The 21,669-nt window shown below is 44.6% G+C and overlaps 1 protein-coding gene across 1 annotated transcript in view; it reads right to left on the bottom strand.

Moving 5' to 3' along the window:
* The window catches only part of ALDH16A1 (aldehyde dehydrogenase 16 family member A1), a 350,717-nt gene that overhangs the window by 138,179 nt on the left and 190,869 nt on the right, over positions 1 to 21,669 (bottom strand). The window contains exon 13 of the mRNA XM_077457008.1: positions 12,636 to 12,803. Coding sequence (XP_077313134.1) covers positions 12,636 to 12,803 — 168 coding nt within the window. The remainder of the gene's footprint in view (positions 1 to 12,635; positions 12,804 to 21,669) is intronic.

Below are 21,669 nucleotides of genomic sequence, written 5' to 3'. Positions count from 1 at the left end.
CGGGAAGGCCAGGGAGAACTTGAGTTGCATTTTGAAAAGTTCCGAGCACACCTGCTGGAATGCGCCCTGAGGCGATTCAGTTCGTATAGGTAGCGCTATACAAGTCATTCATTCATTCATTCAATGCTTTCCTCTTCTTGGAGACCTCGATGGAGTAATCGGCGAAGATTAGGACCTTGATTCCATCCAGTTGGAGAGAGCGAGTTTGTCTGAACTTCTGCAGGATCAGGGACTTGTCAGAGTAGTTGAGGTACTTTGCGATTATGGGTCTAGGGGATTTGCGTTCAGGTGTGGCGGGACCCATACGGTGGGCCCTCTCTACCGTGCAGGGGCCCGGGAGGCCCAGGGCTTCTGGGATGCGAACTGCGCAAAGATCAGATAACTCGGAGGTCTGAAGCGACTCAGGAATGCCAACGAATCGCAAGTTGCTCCGTCTGGCCCTATTTTCCAAGTCATCGAGCTTCTGCAAGATTTATTGGTTTGTCCTGTCCTGGGAGCGTTCTGTGGCTTGGGCCTGGTACAGTTCCTCCTCCATGTCTGACACGCGGTGTTCCAGGTCGTTTAGTCTGGTGTGGTGTTCGCCTATTTGGGCCTTTAGCTGTTGCATGCCTGCATTTACGGCCTTTTCCACCGATGCAGAGATCATGGGGGATAATAGAGCAGCCACGGCCTGGGCAATGCGTTCCGTATTGGAATCACCAGCAGGAATTGTGGGGAGAGTGCCCTGGGATGGAGGGGCTTGAGAAGCCAGTAGGGGTTGTGCAGAGCGAGGGGAGGATGGGTCACAGCTCACCTCCATGTCTGTCGTGCGCTGCGAGGAGAAGGTAGCCGAGTAGGCCGAAGCCGGGGCCTCAATTTGCGGCGGCGCCGCGGTCGCGGGCGGCGCCGTATTCACTCGCGCGCCGGTTTTCTCCACAAACTTGTCCATGGCTACAGGAGGCTATGCCAGAGGTGGATCGATGGATTCCCAGCCGCTCGGCCGAATTTATAGGCAGATTTCAGGGTCGTGCTGCGGGAGCTGAGGAGAGGAGCAGTCACTCCATGCGGCGCCGGAACCGGAAGTGGTTTTCCCTTCTTTGTTGTGAAACCAATCTGATCTGGGAGATAGAGATCACGTGATAGTATTTCTTAAAATCCGGTGCTGCTAACCCCCGTGCCTTTTTTTTTCCTTCACGTCAGTGTTGCATATGTGATCCTAGGACGTTTATGTGGCCTTATATATTTTAGTACCATTGATTTTAATTTCCTAAAGTAATCCCGAGGAAGTGTTATTGGAATCATTTGAAAAATGTATATCATCCTTGCCAAAATATTCCTCTTTGATTCCCTGCAAAGGTAAAGCATAATGGACTACTATGCATCGCATAGTAGTCCATTATGTGTCACTTACCTGACACAGGAGCCAACAAAGTCACCACTGCCCCCTGTAATCCGGAGCCTCCATCTTATTGGTGAGTCTCGCTGCTCCAGCGCTGGCATTCGTCGGAGCTGCGATGACGTCACTCCTGCACATGCGCGTGGGAGCCGGGACACGCGGTATATCGCCGCTAACTGTCTTTCGGCAAATATCTCCTAAACCGTGTAGGTTTAGGAGATATTTCTTGGACCTACAGGTAAGCCTTAATCTAGGCTTACCTGTAGGGCAAAGTGGTTTGTAAGGGTTTACAACCACTTTAATGTGTTTATTCTCCCTATCCACGAAAGGGGTTTATGTCTCAGATTGTTCAGTTGTTCCTTAATCTTATTAAGCATTGGGATATAATTAGCCTTAAACATAGTCCCCAGGGATGCAGTCAGCTTTATTCCCAAATATCCTAATTTATCCTTGCACCACTCAAAGGGGAATTTGGGTTGGATTGCTTGCTGTTCCTCCCTTGGTATAGTTATATTTAGAATCTCATATTTAGACATATTTATTTTAACGTTAGTCAGTTTTCTGTATCAACTCAACTCCTCTAATATTATTGGGGTTTTTGTCCTTGGATTAGAAATCCAAGCATCCTCTGGGACTGTGACATAATGGGTGGGGACATCATCCGGTGATGTTCCTATATAAGTTGCCGCACGCCGCTTCTCTGTCATTGTGTCCGGAGACAGCGACGAGGCAACATCTCCAGAAGAGAAGAACAGAAGACGGCGACAGCGGTGACAGAAGACCGGGCCACTGCCTGTAAAAGAGCTAGAAGAAGGCGCGGTGGCCCGGCAAGAAGAACCGAAGAGGGGGGCAAGACCCCCGAAGTCGTAAGAAGAGGGCTGCGGTCGAAGAAGAAAGCCGGGCTCCTCTGCTAGTGAAAGAGCTAGCAAAAGAGCAGAAGATAGCGGAGGAGTCCGGTGAGAAGACCCCTGAAGACGGAAGAAGACCGCCGGAGCTGTGCAATAAACTATTTTAACCCTTGTGTGTTTTTTTTTTTTTTACTTTTTTTTCACAGGTGAATGGGTAGGGGTACATTGTACCCCATACTCATTCACATAGGGTGGGGGGCCGGTATCCGGGGGCCCACGTGGGGAAGTGTGAGGACAGTCTACATCCAGAGGCAAGTGTAATGTGTATTTCCTGGAAAAAAAACACCTTTGCCCCTAAAAAATGCAGCTCTATTTACCTTATACTTTTTATTTGGGGTGTTTAGTCCTCTTACATTATAAGTAACTAAATTTATTGTAGTCATGGTTCAACCCAAGGAGCATCAGTCTGACCGAGAGAGGTGGAAAAAGGGAACACATAGGGAGAGAGAGAAGTAGAGGGAGAGAGAACCAAAAAAAAAAAAAAATCCCCCCCTTCCCCCATAGCATATGTACCCCCCCCCCCCTCATTGGAGCGATAGACCTGTGAGAGGCTGAACAGATTCCCTCCTTCTGTTCAATATATGGACCTGGCGAACACCATCTAGATGTCTCCTTATCTGCAGATCTTCAAGGGGGCAGTTACTTCGGATGCCTCCAGTTCATCTTTTGGTACCTCAAACTCAACCCTCCCCTCACCCTCACTCATTCTCAAATTCCCTTCTGATATTTCTATTCTCTCTTCCAAGGGATACTTCACTATGTGGACTCCCTTCTTCCTCCCCCTCTCCCCCCTCACTATAAGTCCATCTCATATTGCTTTGGGGAAATTATGTTTCTTCATTTTCCTCCCACCCTGGTAGAGGGGGGGGGGGGGGAGAGATGTCCAATTTATGGCAGAAGTCTGCCAGATCTTCTGGGAATCTCAGGCCTGCAGTCCAGCCATCTTTATTCCCTTTAAGACTATATGCAGCTTCTAATGCATGTTATGTATTAAAATCAGAGTAAGCAATTTCAGTACCTGAATGACCAAGCAAAACTGTAGGGTGGAGTTCAGCGTTCAATGTAAATACTGCAAAGAAAATGTATTTACTATACACCTTAATACACTAAAGCCATACAGTTTGCTTTCTTTAACCACTTACTTTCCCTCTTAATGATCAGGCTATTTTTTGTGATATGGTATTGCATCGCTTTAACTGACAATTTCGCAGTAGTGCAATGCTGTACCCAAACAACATTGGCGTTTCTTTTTTCCCCACAAATAGAGCTTTCTTTTGGATCACCAGGTTTTTATTTTTTTGGTTATAAACAGAAAAAGACAGACAGACAATCTTGAAACAAAAAAAATATATTTTTTACTTTTTGTAATAATAAATGTCCCAAAAAAAAAAAATGTATTCATCAGTTTAGGCCAATATGTATTCTACAGTTAGTCAGGTTGAAAAAAGACACACGTCCATCCAGTTCAACCACAAAAAAAAATAAAAATAAATAAATAATATCATACAATCCCATATACCCAATTCTATACCCACAGTTGATCCAGAGGAAGGCAAAAAAAACCCCAGCAGAGCATGATCCAATTTGCTAAAGCAGGGGAAAAAAAATTCCTTCCTGATCCCCCGAGAGGCAATCTGATTTTCCCCGGATCAACTTTACCTATAAATGTTAGTACCCAGTTATATTGTGTACATTTAGAAAATAATCCAGGCCTTTCTTAAAGCAATCGACTGAGCTGGCCATAACCACCTCTGCAGGGAGTCTATTCCACATTTTCACAGCTCTTACTGTGAAGAAACCTTTCCGTATTTGGAGATTAAATCTCTTTTCCTCTAGACGTAAAGAGTGCCCCCTTGTCCTCTTTGTTGACTGTAAAGTGAATAACTCGACACCAAGTTCACTATATGGACCCCTTATATATTTGTACATGTTGATCATATCCCCCCTTAATCTCCTCTTATCAAGAGTGAATAAATTCAGTTCCTCTAATCTTTCCTTATAGCTGAGTTCCTCCATGCCTCTTATCAGTTTGGCTGATCTTCTCTGCACTTTCTCCAGTTCCCCGATATCCTTTTTGAGAACTGGTGCCCAAAACTGAACTGTATATTCCAGATGAGGTCTTACTAATGATTTGAACAGGGGCAAAATGATCTCCCTCTGGAGTCCATACCTCTCTTAATACAGGAAAGGACTTTGCTCGCTTTGGAAACCGCAGCTTGGCATTGCATGTTGTTATTGAGCTTATGGTCTACCAAAACCCCCAGATCCTTCTCCACTATGGATTCCCCCAGTTGTACTCCCCCTAAAATGTATGATGCATGTATATTCTTAGCCCCCAAGTGCATAACTTTACATTTCTCAACATTAAACCTCATCTGCCACATGGTCGCCCAATTAGACAGAGCATTGAGGTCGGCTTGTAAATTGGAGACATCCTGTAAGGACGTTATTGCACCGCATAGCTTGGTGTCATCTGCAAAGACGGAAATGTTACTATTGATCCCGGACCCAATATCATTTATAAAGATGTTAAAAAGTAAGGGTCCCAGCACTGAACCTTGGGGTAAACCACTCATAACCTTAGACCATTCAGAGTAAGAATCATTAACCACTACTCTCTGAATTCTGTCTTTTAGCCAGTTTTCTAACCATTTACAAACTGATATTTCCAAACCTGTATGCTTTACCTTACACATGAGCCGTGTGTGCGGATCTGTATCGAACGCTTTTGCAAAATCCAAGTATACCACGTCCACCGCCACCCCTCTATCGAAGGTTTTACTTACCGCCTCATAAAAAGAAATCAGGTTTGTCTGACAACTTCTGTCTTTCATGAATCCATGTTGTCTGTTGCTTAAAATATTTTTTTCCTGCAAGAACTCGTCTATGTGGTCTTTTATTAATCCCTCCAGTATCTTCCCAACTATAGAAGTTAAACTAACAGGTCTATAGTTACTTGGTAAAGACGTTGTTCCCTTTTTAAATATAGGCACCACATTGGCCCTGCGCCAATCCAGTGGTACTATTCCTGTCATTAATGAGTCCCTAAAAATTAGATACAATGGCTTTGAAATTACAGAGCTCAATTCTTTTAGGGTCCGTGGATGGATGCCATCAGGTCCAGGTGCTTTATCCACCTTTATTCTGTCCAAATATTTCTGGACCATATCACTTTTGAGCCATTGTGAATTTGGGGCTGCGTCACTACCACCCCCATTATGGACATGAGCTCCCCCATGCTCCTTTATATACACAGAGCTGAAGAAAGTATTTAATAAGTTAGCCTTCTCTTTGTCCCCAGTCACCCACTCCAGATTATTTTGCAAAGGGCCTACACATATTTTTGGAAAAAAAAAAAAAAAAACAAGAAAAAAAACCCCTGCAATAAGTATATATTGATTGGTTTGCCCAAAGGTTATAGCGTCTACAAAATAGGGGATAGATTTATGGCTTTTTTTTTTTTAAACTAGTAATGGTGGTAATCTGCAATTTTTTGCGGGACTGTGACATTGCGGCGGACAGATCGGACACTTGACACTTTTTTGGGACCATTGACTTTTAGATATAAAGTGCTAAAGTGCTATAAAATGCACTTATTACTGTGTAAATGTCACTGGCAGTGAAGGAATTAACACTAGGGGTGCTCAAAGGGTTAAATGTGTTCCCTAGGAAGTGTTTCTAACTGTGTGGGGATGGGACTAACTGGAGGAGGAGCCATATCGCTCTTCATAATCACTAGGAACAACAGATCTCTCTCTCCTCCCATCTTTACATTGACAGATCCCCATTCTGGCTCTTTCCCGTGATCATGGGTGGTCATCGCAGCCACCGGCCACGCAAACCAGGGGCACATCGGGGGGGGGGGGGGGGGGGCCTATAGCTCTATAAGGAGCCGACGTACAGCTACATTGATTCGTGAGTAAGAGCTGACCTGCCACAGTATAATGATAATAATAAACCAAATTAGTGGATATTATTTAGTCTCTTTGAAAGTTAGAGTCTACAAGCTATGGTGCAAATCATTGAAAATTGATCACATCTGATCACACCTGATGCACTGACGGCCTATCATTTCTTGAGGCTCTGAAATGTCAGGAAAGTACAAATACCCCCCAAATGATCCTTTTTTGAAAAGTAGACAGTTCACGGTATTTAGCAAGAGGCTTGTTTTTTGTTTTTTGTTTACAAAATTGTGAAAATAACAAGTTATTTCTCATACACAGCATATGCATACTTCCAATTACACCCCAAAATAAATTCTGTAACTCTTCCCGAGTATAGCGATACCACATGTGTGGGACTTTTACACAGGGTGGCCACACAGAGAGGTCCAACATGCAGGGAGCACCGTCAGGGGTTCTAGGAGCATATATGACACCTAATTTCCGACCTATTACATTTGTGAAGGCCCTGGAGCCCCAGGACAGTAGAATTACCCACAAAATGACCCCATTTTGTCCTTCGCTCTTATCTCTTCAATTGTTATTCTTACTTCTTTATACTCTTTTCTCTTTAGCTCCTTTTTTTTTTCTTTTCTTAGTATCTTTTTGAGTTATAGACTACGCTTTACATAATATGTTAGGGATTACATGTATATGGATAATCTTACCACGTTGACTGTGTATTTCCCTGTTTACTTTATGTGATGTTATTGTTCATACAGTGAAATATGTACAATCCTTCTCTTTCCTTGTTTCAAAAAAAAATGTAATAAAAAATATTTGAAAAAAAAAAAAAAAAAAAAAAATGACCCCATTTTGGAAAGCAGACACCCAAACGTATATACTATGAGGCATAGTGAGTCTTTTGAACAGTTATTTTTTTTTTCCACAAGTCTTCGGAAAATGTGGAAAGAAAATGAAAACATTTTATTTTATTTTTTACACAAAGTGGTCAGTTTATAAGATATTTCTAACTCAAAGCATTTACATAGCAAAAATTACACCCCAAAATACATTCTGCTACTTATCCTGAGTATGGCGATACCACATGTGTGAGACTTTTACACAGCGTGTCCACATACAAAGGCCCAACATGCAGGGAGCGCAGTCAGGTGTTCTAGGAGCATAAATGTCACCTCTAATTTCCTAACGACCTATTACATTTGTGAAGGCCCTGGAGCAGCAGGACAATGGAATTACCCACGAAATGACCCCATTTTGGAAAACAAACACCCCAAAGTATATTCTATGAAGCATTGAGTCTTTTGAACGGTTAATTTTTTTTACACAAGTCTTCAGAAAACGTGGAAAGAAAATTAAAATCTTTTTTTTTTTTTTTTTTACACAAAGTTGTCCATTTATAAGATATTTATAACACATAGCATTTATATAGCAAAAATTACACCGCAAAACACATTCTGCTACTCCTCCTGAGTATTGCGATACCACATGTGTGAGACTTTTACACAGCCTGGTCATATACAGAGGTCCAACATGGAAGTGGTACCTTCAGGCGTTCTAGGAGCATAAAATTACACATCTCATTTCGTTTCTACCTATCACACTTTTGAAGGTCCTGGAGCACCAGGACAATGGAATTACCCACAAAATGACCCCATTTTGGAAAGCAAACACCCCAATGTGTATTCTATGAGGCATGGGCTGCAAATAGGTACTCGGGTACTCCAACGGGCTGGTGACAGGTACTCGGGTACTCCGACGGGCTGGTGACAGGTACCCCGACGGGCTGGGGACAGGTACCCCGACGGGCTGGGGACAGGTACCCCGACGGGCTGGGGACAGGTACCCCGACGGGCTGGGGACAGGTACTCCGACGGGCTGGGGACAGGTACTCCGACGGGCTGGGGACAGGTACTCCGACGGGCTGGGGACAGGTACTCCGACGGGCTGGGGACAGGTACTCAGACGGGCTGGGGACAGGTACTTTGATGGGTGATGACAGGTCCTCTTTATTGGGGGGGGGGGGGTATTCAGTGTGATTGGTGTGTACACTAGGCGGTAATGAGATGTTACCCGCAATCTCCTCCTAACACAATATGTGTGTGAGGGGAGAACCCAGTAATATCTTGTTACCGTGGTTTGTTTACATTCTGTGACCGGCTGTGATTGGACACAGCCAGTCACGTGGTAAAGAGCCAATTTCATTGGCTCTTTACTGCGATCGGGGTTGGGCTGTGTCAGAGGGACAAGCCGCATCCCCTAGGCGCGTGCACGAGCGCTATAACGGCGCAGTACATGTGACCGGCTGTGATTGGACATGGCCGGTCACATGTATGGGGGGTGGATGGGGATGAAAATCCCACAGATTGAGGGTGATTGCCGTGCTGCAGGCCCCCGGGTGCCCGCAGGAGCAGCGAAATACAGAGGCCATCATATGACGTCCACCCAAGATGGGAGATCCCATCTGTGGACGTCATATGACTATGGCCGGGTATTGAAGTGGTTAAACAGTGTATTCCCCCAGGGTTGGATAGCTATCAGTTTGTTTTTAAGGAAAATAGATCTACAGAGAATGCCATTGCATTGGCCTTGCATTCTGTGTTGTCTCATTTGGAAAATAAGAATAGTGAGACTTGCATGTGTTTTATTCATTTTAGTTCAGCATTTAACAATTTTTTGCCAATGAAACATTGCCAAGCTGAATTCTTTGGGATTGAGCCCAACACTCAAACTGAATTTTCGATTTCCCAGCTGCTAGGCAGCAGACGGTAAAAGTTGGTAATTGTTACTCATCAATGCTGTCCCTTAGTACAGGGGTGCCACAAGGATGTGTGCTAAGCCCTATTTGGTTTACCTAGTTTGTTAACTACTTGCCAACCAGCTACTGTCACAATATGCCGGTAGGTTGGCTCCCCGCGCAAATCACTGTGGCTGTAAGGCAGGCACTTTAATGGGTATAGGGGGCATGCACCCACTCAGTGACGTAGGAGCTGATGCACGTGCCCGGTGGGCGCGATGTCCACTGGGCTTCCATGATCGCTCCTGAGCGAGATAGAATGGAGATCTGTCAATGTAAACAGGCAGGTCTCCGTTCTGTCAGGAGAGAGTGGTTCAAATTTGCAGATGACACCATGGTAGTGGGTAAAATAAGGGGTTGCAACAAGTCTGCATATCGCCATGATATTCAAAATCTAGTTGGTTGGTGCAGAGAGACCAACTTACAGTTAAATGTAGCAAAGACAAAGGAGATTGTTATTAATTTTAGAAAAGTACAGGAGGTTAGCTATGAGCTGGTGGTGAATACTTGGATGGAGGTTGAAAGGGTAGAGGAGTTCCGCTTCCAAGAACAATAGGGTGGACCTGTCCTGGATGAGGCATATTTCCCCCAACTGGTGGGCAAGGCTCATCAGAGACTTCTTTTTGAGGAAGTTATGAAGGGCAGGTATGTCAGAGAAGGTCCCCTTTAGCTTCTTTAAAGTTGCAATTTAAAGTGTGCTAATGTATCACATTTCTTTGTGGCAAGGATTGTGCACAATCCATGACAGAAATGCTTTGCAGAGGGTAATAAATAATCCTTTGCTGTGGATTCAAATAATTGGGAGTTCTATCTGTTTTCACGGATACAAGAAACCAACTTTAACCAGATGGTATCGTACACCATGGGTTCTACAGAAATGCTTCCCTGAGGCCACAGGGCGCTACTGGAGATGTCAGGAGTGGGGGACGTTGCTACATATATATTGGTCCTGTCTGAAGTTAGAGCACTTCTGGAAAGGGGTGCGCAGAATAACACATAAGATCACTAACTGCAGAGTCCTCTGGGACAGAATATTCTTTCTCCTGCACCTTTTGGATATCCCGACCAAGACTTGCTGTATGCACAAGAAATCTACCGTATGCCATATTTTTAACCCAGCCAAGTCCTACATCTCTCCAAGATAGAAAGACCCACGACCCCCTTCTATTTTGTTATGGATTAACAGGATGGAGGACCTAGTATTTTCTGCCCAGAATAGACATGAACTTTATTCTAAATTATGGCTTCACTGGAATATGTTTCTTTACTCAGATGATGGCAGAGGTATTTTTGAAGCGTTGTTTTTCCCCTTTATCTCCCTACCTCTCACCCTTTCTATCTCTCCCACCCCTCTTTTTATTTTCCTTGCCCCTTCTGGTCCCTTCACTTTCACTCATACCCCCCTGTTAAATAGAAAAGGCGGTGTCCTACTCGTTTCATGGCCACAACCATGCTTTTAGGCAGTTTAGGTCTATACAGCGATTTGCAAAACAGGATGCTTTACAGAAAGGATGATTATCACTTTTTAATCAGATTGTAGGCTGCTCCTTATTATGGGTGCCCTTCTTGTACTCAGTTTTGCCCTTTAGTAATGTATATCATACTTGTTTAATGTACCTTCCTGGAGATACATTTTTTGTACCCGTGGCCTTGATGCTGTACTGTATATGCCTTATGCTAATCTTTTCTTTTGTCTGGCATTATTTTTCAGATATTGTACTATTAAATAAAGAAAGAATTTGCAAAAAAATAAAATGGGAGTTATGCATTTATTTTAAACATAAACTAGAACTCGCGCTTAAATGGAATAAAATGTGACGCAATAATAATAGACCACAGCTGCTGTTGTTGCAAAGGTGCTATAACCTTAAAGATAAGTAAAAAAGTATAAAACAGCGAAAGTGCTTAAACATATAAAGTGCTCTAACATATAACACCTTGTGACAATATGCGATACAATAACATAGACTGCAATATAACACAATATAATGCTTCCTTTAGCAATTTAAATAAAAAAGTGCTTCCTTTAGGGTGGTACTCCCCTTTTGTGACCCCACTCACCAAAGTTGCTGGACCCTCAGCTTTGCAGTCCAGGGGTCAAAAAGGCTTAAGGTTTTGGGGAGATGTAGCACAAAATTTGGGGAGACTGAGGGGCGTACCGGGATGAAACTGGCTGCATGGCGATTCAGATCCAGCTGAAACACAGTGTGACATGCATTACCAGGCACTGGCAGGCTGCACATGATGGGCACTGGCAGGCTGCACAACATGGGCACTGCCAGACTGCATAAAATGGGCACTGCACAGCATGGGCACGGGCAGGCTGCACAACATGGGTACTACATAACATGGGCACTGGTGGGCTGCATAACATGGGCACTGCATAACATGGTCATTGGTGAGGCTGCATGGCATGGGCACTATCAGCCTGCTACATCTGATGGGCACAGGCATTGGTGAGGCTGCATGGCATGGGCACTGGCAGGCTGCTACATATGGACACAGGCACTGGTGAGGCTGCATGACAGGCACAGGACAAGCTGCTGCATCTGATGGGCACAGACACTGGTGGGGCTGCATGAAGGGCACAGGCAGGCTGCTACAACTGACTGGTAGGCTGCATCTGACAGGCACTGGTGAGGCTGCATTGCTCTCCTGTACCACGTCTGTAGTCTGACCATGTCCTGTACCGTGTCCCCAGTCTCTGATCATCTCCTGTACCATGCCCCCAGTCTCTGACCATCTCCTGTAATGCGTCCTCAGTCTGACCATCTCCTGTAATGCGTCCCCAGTGTCTGACCATCTCCTGTACCATGTCCCCAGTGTCTGACCATCTCCTGTACCATGTCCCCAGTGTCTGACCATCTCCTGTACCATGTCCCCAGTGTCTGACCATCTCCTGTACCATGTCCCCAGTGTCTGACCATCTCCTGTACCATGTCCCCAGTGTCTGACCATCTCCTGTACCATGTCCCCAGTGTCTGACCATCTCCTATACCATGTCCCCAGTGTGTGACCATCTCCTGTACCATGTCCCCAGTGTCTGACCATCTCCTATACCATGTCCCCAGTCTCTGACCATCTCCTGCACCATGTCCCCAGTGTCTGACCATCTCCTGTACCATGTCCCCAGTCTCTGACCATCTCCTGCATCATGGCCCCAGTCACTGACCATCTCCTGTACCATGTCTCCAGTCTCTGAACATCTTCTTTATCATGTCCCCAGCCTCGGACCATCTCCTGCACCACATCCCCAGTCTCTGACCATCTCCTGTATAAAAATATTTTTAAAAACAGTCACTTTCGGTATCAGTGCTGTTTCGGTATCGGTTTTTGGCCTAGTGTATTTTTCATTTTCAGTATCAGTTTCAGCACCAAAAAACCCATTCGGTGCATCCCTAGTTTTAAAGCATGAAACAGTTTTTTTTCCAAAGAAAAACACATTTGAAAAATTGCATCAACTCCCATTTTATTCTCTAGTGTCTCTGCTAAAAAAGCATATATAATGTTTGAGGGTTATATGTAACTTTCTAGCAAAAAACAAAAAAGATTTTTACATGTAGGAGAGAAATATAAGAATTGGCCTGGTAGGCAAGTGGTTAAATGCATACTTACATAAATGAAAAAGGTAAAAATTATAGCCATGCACTTACCCAGGAGCTGCTTTATGGGCTGCCTCCACTGCGTTGCGCACATCCTTTCGGTTACTGTCCGAAACATATGCTACCACAGCACCATCAAAGTTAAAGATGGGGCGAGAATACATGCCATCAGGACGCTTTTGGGCCCCACCATAATACAGCTTAAAGGTCCTGTCAACACTAAGAGGAAATGGAAAAGCTCAGTTTAATAAGAATAAATACAGAACAAATACATTTAAGCATTCTCAGTGAAACACTAGGCTCCAGCTGTATTCTAAAACAAACATTTTCTTATTTTGGGTCCACCGTACACATTGGAAGAGTTTTAGAAAACATTTTTGATGCTTACCTGCACTTAAATTTAAAGTGTTATTAAACCCAAAAGCAAACATTTATAATATTGCAGCTTGCCAAGTCTTAGTAGTGGCTGCATTAGTTTTCTTTTTATTTTTACCTGATATAGCCAGTAAGTCAGTTGATTTTCAAAAGCACAAGCTGCCCTGCCAATATAGCAGAGGGTGGAGACAAGCTATTTTACACTAACAGGGGTGCTTACAACGGTCAGTTTTTATTTATTTAAAACCTTTATCCCAAAAGGAACAGAACTGTTGCTGTAACTGCTTAAAATGTGTTAGTTGGGAGTTTGGCTTTAATTCGTTTATTATATCTAAATCTACTAGTACATCTGACACTCCCCTACCCCTAAACTGATAATGCTGCTGTCCAAAAATGTCTGTACTCGTTCACCCAGGAAGATGGCACTCTAATAAAAGGATACTGGCCTGATCACCAATTGAAAACAGAGGGGAAAAAAGTTTAAAAAAAGAAAACCAATGCAACCACCACAATAATCCAATATATTACAGTTTTGGTTTTGAGTTTAATACCACTTTACAGCAAGTGCATAGTGAGGGAACTACCTTTACTTTAATCAAATGGCCAGAGAATTTCAGGGAAATGTAAAACTTTTAATTTCTCACATCCCTATTGAGATATCTAAAAGACTATGCATGCACACACATACTTTTGTTGCCAGGTATTGGTCATACTTTACTTCTCACAATGTTCCAGCAAGTTTAGCAATATCTGGCTTGTTATGGCAATCACCAGCACCAGGATGGCAGGAAAGTTGTCTTATAGGCATGCCTTTTCTTCCACATTCCAAGTATCTGTTCACTGGCAGAGCAATACTGAAATTTTTTTGCAAGTATCTCTGAAGCAAACCAACAATAAAAAAAAAAAAAAAAAGAAAAAGGGAGACAAATGAACCCCGTCTTTACCCAAGTAGTCCAGAATTACCCACAGTTGCTATACATAATGTAGTTATGTCCATATATATTTGGACACAAGACAATTTTAGTTTTTTTCAGGTATTTACCAAAAAACATATTCAAGCTATCGTTATATAATATGGGCTGAAAGTGCACACTCTCAGGTTTAATTTGAGGGCATTTACATCCAAATTGGAGGAAGGGTTTAGAAATTACAGCTCTTAGGTATAGCCACCCCCCCTTTTTTAAAAGGGACCAGAAGTAATTGGACAATTGAATCAAAAGCGGTTTCATGGCCAGGTGTGGGTTACTCCTTCGTTATTTCTTCATCAATTAAGCAGCTAAAAGGTCTGGAGTTGACTGTAAGTGTGGCATTTGCATTTGGAAGCTATTACTGTGAACCTACATCATGAGTTCAAAGGAGCAGTCCATGCAAGTGAAACAGACCATTGTAAGGCTTCAAAAATGAAAGAAATCCATCAGAGAGATAGCAGCAACATTAGAAGAGGCCATATCAACGGTTTGGTACAGTCTGCGGAAAGAAGAACGCACTGGTGAGCTTAACATTGTAAAAAGTCATGAACGTCCACGGAAGAGAACAGCGGTGGATGATCACAGGATCCTCTCTATGGTAAAGAAAAACCCATTCTCAACATCCAAACAAGTGAATGACACTCTCCAGGAGGTAGGCATATCATTGTCAAAGTCTACAATCAAAAGAAGGCTTCACAGGAGCAAATACAGAAGGTTCACCACAAGGTGCAAACCATTTATAAGCCTGAAGAATAGAAAAGTCAGATTAGACTTTGCCAAAAAAACATCTAAAAAAGCCATACGAGTTCTTCTTTGGAAGCATGAAACCAAGATTAATCTGTACCAGAATGACGGGAATAAAAAAGTGTGGAGAAGGCTTTGAACAGCTCATGATCCATCGCACACAACGTTATCTGTAAATCATGGTGGAGGCAGTGTAATGGTATGAGCTTCCAGTGGTACTGGGTCATTGGTGTTCATTGATGATGTGACAGAAGCAGCCGGATGAATTCTGCAGTGTTTAGCGATATACTGTCAGCCCAGATTCAGCCAAATGCGGCAAAGCTGATTGGACGGCGCTTCACAGTACAGATGGACAATTATCCAAATACACTGCAAAAGTAACCCAGGAGCTTTTGAAGGAAAAGAAGTGGAATATTCTGCAATGGCTGAGTAAATCACTTGAGCTCAACCCAATTAAGAATGCATTTCACTTGCTGAAGGCAAAACTAAAAGGCAGAAAGACCCACAAAGAACAACTGAAGACAGCTGCAGTTAGAGCCTGGCAAAGCATCACAAAGGAGGAAACCCAGTCTTTGGTAATGTCTATGGGTTCCAGACTTCAGGCAGTCATTGCCAGTAAAGGATTCTCTACAAAATATAAAAAAAAATAACAATTTATTTATGATTTTATTCATTTGTCCAAATACATTTGAGCCCATAAAAATGTGTGTGTGGGGGGGGGGGGGGGTGTATAAAAAGGGTTGCAGTTTCTAAAATTTGTACTTAAAGCGGTAGTAAACCCACTGAAGTATTTTTTTTTTCCTGACCTGCAAAGGAAAAGGCATAATGAGCTAGTATGCACCCTACCTCCAGGAATTATAGGGTATTTATGATAAGAGTAGAGCGCCCTTACTACCCACATTTATATTTTTATTGTATATTGTTCCAACTTAAGGTTATGAACCTTGGGTAGTGGCAGCCCTTTTGCTTTTATAGTATTTTTCTGTTGCTTATCCGTAGTGCAAACCCACTATTTCCTGTCAAAAGCCGAAACCACCTTCGGTAGAAAAGAAGGTTGCGGACGCAACACTATCTTATCCTTGTGGATAACAAGATAGGGCGACTTGTAAGACAAGGCCGTCAGTTCCATAACCCTCCTGGCCAATGTAATGGCCACTAGGAAGACCACTTTCTGAGAAAGAGTCAACAAGGGAATTTCCCTGATGTTCTCAAACGGCGGTTTTTGAAGCTCCGATAGCACCAGGTTCAGATCCCATGCAGGCAAGGGTGGATGCAATGGAGCGACTACATGCTGGACCCCTTGTACAAAGGTGTTCACTAGAGAGTGAGACGCCAGGGGTCATTAGAAAAAGACAGCCAAGACTGATATCTGTCCATTGATGGTGCTTAAAGCCAGTTTCTGGTCTACTCCTTGCTGTAGGAACAGCAGGATCCTGAAACGGAATAGGTGCATGGATGCCACCCCATCTCCGCACACATGGAGATATAAGCCTTCCACGTACAATGGTATATCTTCCGAGAAGAAGATTTTCGTGCCCCGAGTATAGTGGAGATTACCGAGTCCTTCAGACCTCAGTTCCTTAGCACCGGACTTTCAACAGTCATGCCGTTAAAGCCAGCGACAGCAAAGCAGGATGGAGAATCGGACCTTGTGACAGAAGGTCTTCTAACATCGGTAACCGCCAAGGAATGTCAGCCACCAGGTGTACTAAGTCGGCGTACCAGGACACCGAGGCCAATCTGGGGCAATCAGTATCACTCGAATCCTCTCGGCCCCCACTCTGCGGAGCAGACATGGTAACAGTTTTAGCAGAGGTAAGGAGTAAATCATCCGGTTCTGCTCCCATAGAGTGACCAACGCGTTTGACCCGTCCGTCCAAGGAACTCTTGTCCTGGACACGAACCTCCACATCTTTTGATTTGACACGAGAGGCCAGGAGATCCACATCTGGTGTGCCCCACTGCAGGCAAGTAATCCTGAACACCTCCGGATGCAACGACCATTCTCCTGGGTCCAGCATCTGGCGACTTAGATAGTCCGCCTGACAGTTTTCTACTCCCAGGATGTGTATGGCCAACAGGGCTTGTGTCGCTCTGCCCATCGAAGGATGTGAGTGACCTCCCGTGCTGCAGCCAAGCTTCTTGTTCCTCCTTGGTTGACATATGCCACTGGCATGGTCTGACTGGATCCTGATCGGATGCCTAAGTCTCATTGACCATGTCGAGAGGCATAGCCCGATCACTCGAAGTTCGAGCACATTGATCGGCAACTTGGATTCCTCCCTCGACCAGAGGCCCTGGGTCGACTGTACTCCCAGTACTCCAACCCAGCCAGTCAGGCTGGCGTCCGTTGTGATCACTGTCAAATGCAGAGGTAGGAACGACTTCCCGGACTGAAAGGCTGGAGATCTCAGGCACCAGAGAAGGGAATCCCTGACTAACTGGCTCACCTGAATCAGCGGTTCATCAACAGCTTCACCGCGGCTCTGAGAGTCTGCAGTTTGTCTGACGGGAGAAACACTCTCGCCTCCATGGAGTCCAGCAGTAAGCCTAGGTACTCCATGCACTGAGTCAGCATAAGAACCGATTTTTTGAGGTTCAACACCCACCCAAATTCCTGCAGGGTTTGCATGGTGATCGCCACATCCTCCCTTAATTATGAGGCGGAAGCAGCTCTCAGAAGGAGATCGTCTAGTAACCCACCCACCAGGCTGCAAACTTCCAAAGGTGACCCCCCACCTGAGTGAAGGGCAGGGGCAAACCTTCATGCGGTAGCTTCAGGCTTCCCCATTCCTTGTATATGAACTTATCAAAATAAGTCAGATACGGAAACACCTTAGGTGTACGAGCTGGCTTACAGAACCCAAAAGGGACCACTACTTCAGCAGAGGATCCTGCTGTATCCTGAATTTTCAGGGTATCACGTACAACTGTGATAAGTGCTCTAACTTACATAGTTACATAGTACATAGTTAGTAAGGTTGAATAAAGACACCAGTCCATCCAGTTCAGCCTGAGTGAGTGTCTATAATGGTCCCTATCCCTGTACATTGCACACTCACATTGGTCCCTACCCTCAAGGAGCCCACAATCCAAGGTCCCCATTCATATACTAGGGCCAATTTGGGACAGAAGCCAATTAACCTACCTGCATGTCTTTGGAGTGTGGGAGGAAACCGGAGCACCCAGAGGAAACCCACACAGGCACAGGGAGAACATGCAAACTCCAGGCAGGTAGTGTCGTGGTTGGGATTCAAACCAGCGACCCTTTTTACTGCTAGGTGAGAGTGCTAACCACTACACCACTGTGCCGCCCTACTACTTGCGCTGACCCAGACGGGGAGTCGTTCCCACTGTCCGATTGGTCCTGGTCAGGGTCCTCTGACACATCAGAGCAGGGGGCGCCAGTCACTGCGGGGCCCGAGTCTGAGTCAGAGCTCTCCCCGCAGGATGGGGGGGGGGGCAGGAGCCTTGTTTTACCACCTTTGCGCCCGCACACCACCTCCACCCTGGCACCAAACGTTTCAAGGACCGCCGACAAAGCGTCCAAAGGCACTGCACTGTTTGCAGACGAGCTGGTTGCAATTGCAGGGAGATCTGGGTAAGAAACACCCCCGTATCTGAAGCCATGCTGACCCACCCTATCTGCCACCCGTGGTCAGGTCAGGTGCTCAATCCCACCCTCCTAGTTGCTGCAGACTGAGGGGCCCCCACCGCAGGACTCACCACCCCGACCAAGTGCTGCGCCTTGCTGTTACAGGTGCCTGTGTCCAGTGTCAGCTCCCAAGTGTCCAGAGAAAAAAAACGCGCTGTTCTGAGGTACAAGAAACAGCACAGAGGAGAAAAAAAATGTGCTGAGGCAACAAAAAAATGGCCACCGGCACCCTGTATAAGGGACAATCACAGGGAAAATGCCCACCGACTATGCTTTCTACAGAGACTTACAGAAAATGGCCGACAAGTAACTATACACAGCGAATGAACAGAGATAATGGCAGCAGACAGTGCTATGGCGGCAGCACATACAGACACCAGCAGAGAGACCACAGACAGCCCAGGGACACAGCCAGCCAGCGCAGCCCTAATCCAGGATCAGAGCCCCCCCGGATGACTCCTGGCTCAGGAACACACACAGTATCATCCCCCACAGAGTGGGGGGGGGGGAGTAAAATAGGGACAGGGAGAGAAGAGAGGGAGGAGAGAGACCCCCTAATCGACCTCCCAGGGAATGCCCAGCTGCTCAATCCCGCCGAGGCAGGAAGAGCTGTACTTACCATCCGGACGTGCTGGGGACATCCCATCACAGACCCACACCCGAGCAGTACAGGGTGGCTGCTGGCAAAGACAAAGACATCTGTAGTTCGGTCATATGTGTGCCCTGGAGCATTGCGCTCACCGGCTGCTCCTGGAGCCTGAGGGCATGTCGTGGCTGACCCAGCACGTAGCTATGGTCTGCACATGCTCGATGGCAAGGCTGGGGAGACTACAAGGATCTATATTATCCAGCCTGTCACCCAGCTGGCTGTTGATAGCAGATTGCAGGATCTTAAAATCTTGCACAAAAGGCAAAAACCCAGAAAAAATCCCCTGGACCGATGGTCCCGCAGGGAGCCTAGGTCCTTCGCCTTCCCTAGGCAGAAAAAACTGAGCTGCAGGAAGCAGGCTGAAGGGTTATTACCAGAGGGACCGCCCCCTGGGCGGAATTGTAAAGTTCTGTTGTTTTACAGAATTACATGTATTACATGTTCTGCCTAGTCCTCTCCTGAAGGTGGCATAATAACCCTATGGTCAAGATTACTGGAGCTGTGTCCGTCAATGAACAAAAGAGAAAAAAACATTGCCGGCAATAACAAAAATGTGAAAAAAAAAAATGAAATTAAAACCATTTTAATTTTTTTTTTTTTAATGGCGTGGGGTCCCCCCTCAACAATACCAGGCCACATGCAGTCAACATGGGCGACTGCCCCAAAGCACCTTGTTGCCATGTTGATAGGGACAAGGACCTCATCCCCACAACCCTGGCTGGTGTTTGTGGAGGTCGTGAGGTCTGGCCTGTTAACCTAATTGAACATTTCAAAGGGTACATTGTTTACGTACTTAAGGATGATAGAGGACCATATAAGAAGTATTTATTGATGGTAATTAGACTTGAGGGTGTAACAATAAGATCAAAAAGTATTTTGGGTTGACCTAGCAGAACCCCCATCCCAGTGTCAGACTAGTACTTGAGGACATTCAAGCTGGCATTCAATCAGTCTTTTCATTTTCTATGAAGATGAAGGCCACCGGTCTAGATATATGAAGGTAAATTAGGTATCTGGCCCTCCAGAGAGCAATGCCCTTAGTTTGTAATATGCATATGATTAGTCTGTTTTTAGGTAAAAAAAAAAGTTGAACCACGGTAGGGAGGCGATTTAAAAAGAGGCAGCCATCCTCAGAGTGTGTGCAGCAACTCTGCAAAACATATAAAAGAAACAGGGGGGTGCCTCTCTAAGTGTAGTATTAAAACAGTATCATTTATTGCACAAAATTAAGAACACTTACAAGATTTATTGTGCTGAATAGCTGTACATTTAGGAAAACCAGAAAGTAGTCAGCTCCATGCTGCCCAGCTTGAACTGCAACAGAAAATTATGTGACCAGCAGGTAGAGCTGCACATTAATCATTAAAAAAACGTGATCTCGATTCACCCCCCCCCCCCCCTTACGATCTCTTCCGCTGAGCGTAGGCGATTCTGTCATATAAACAAGTGGAGAGATTATCTGCTTAATAAGCTGTCAAAAGAAAGCATCCTGGGCAATCTGCCAAGTGTAGAACTTGAGACATTGGAACTAACCCTTTTACTTCTTAGATCAAAGGGAAAGAACTTCTTGTGTAAACAAATAATCTGAGCAGTCTGCCAAACTTTCAACCACCTGTAAATGCAGGAAGTTTAACCACTTAAAGTCTAAATCTTTTTGTGACACTTCTTTCTTAAAGTGGTGTTGCCACCAAAAAATAAAAAATTGCTTAAAATTCTTCAAAAAAAAAAATAAAAAAAATTATTGGATTTTTTTTTTTTTTACTCACCTCTAAATACCTGTTGCTAGGGGGTCCCTCGTAGTCTGCCTTCTTCCTTGCCCGGGCTGGTGACATCACTTCCCCTCGCACCGCAGTCATCTGGGACCTGTCACGTGTCCCAGGTGACTGTGCAGCTTATCACGGCGCCCTGCGCCGATCGCGCATGTGAAGCCACAGCCGGGTGCCCACAGTACGAATGACAGCGCGGCGAGCTGCTGACTTAAAATTTTTTTTTTAAGGGGCACCCCACTTTAAGTTAAAATCAATATTTTTTGCTAGAAAATTACTTGGAACCCCCAAACATTTTATATATATATATATATATATATATATATATATATATATATATATATATATATATATATATATAAAAATAAAATCAGATACCCTAGGGAATAAAATGGCAATTGCTGCAATTTTTTATGTCACACTGTATTTGCCCAGCAGTCTTTCAAATTTTTGGGGAAAAAATACACTTCAATAAATAAAATAAAAAAACGAAAGAGTAAAAGTTAGCAAATTTTTTTTGTTTTAATGTGAAAGATGATACGCCGCAAGAATCGTGAGAGAATCGTGATCTATCTTCTAAGCAAAAAAATTGTAATTCTCATTTTAGCCAGAATCGTACAGCTCTACCTGCAGGGGGCAGGAGGAAGGGGTCAGGACTGTCTCTGTGGAATGAAAGACTATGTTCTCGGAGCTCACAGCTTCTTCTACTGGCCTGTTCTCTGGAGGAGAGCATAATTAAATACACCCTCCTGGGCATGACGTCCATGACCGTAGAACTACAACGGTCAGCAGACCAAAGGGAATGGGATTTAGGAATTTCAGAAAAATAGCAGATTATAAATAGTTGTGCTTACAAAGACAGCTGATGCAAAACAGAGCACATATTGAGGTGAAAAAATGCCAAAAATCGAACTAAGGCTTGGCTTCC

Source organism: Lithobates pipiens, unplaced genomic scaffold (assembly GCF_037356315.1).
Source record: "Lithobates pipiens isolate NorthernLeopardFrog02 unplaced genomic scaffold, aLitPip1_a1.2 Scaffold_27, whole genome shotgun sequence".
In the NCBI taxonomy this organism is placed as follows: Eukaryota; Metazoa; Chordata; class Amphibia; order Anura; family Ranidae; genus Lithobates; species Lithobates pipiens.
The sequence above is the reverse complement of the archived record's forward strand: the minus strand, read 5'-3'. Positions and strand labels throughout refer to the sequence as shown.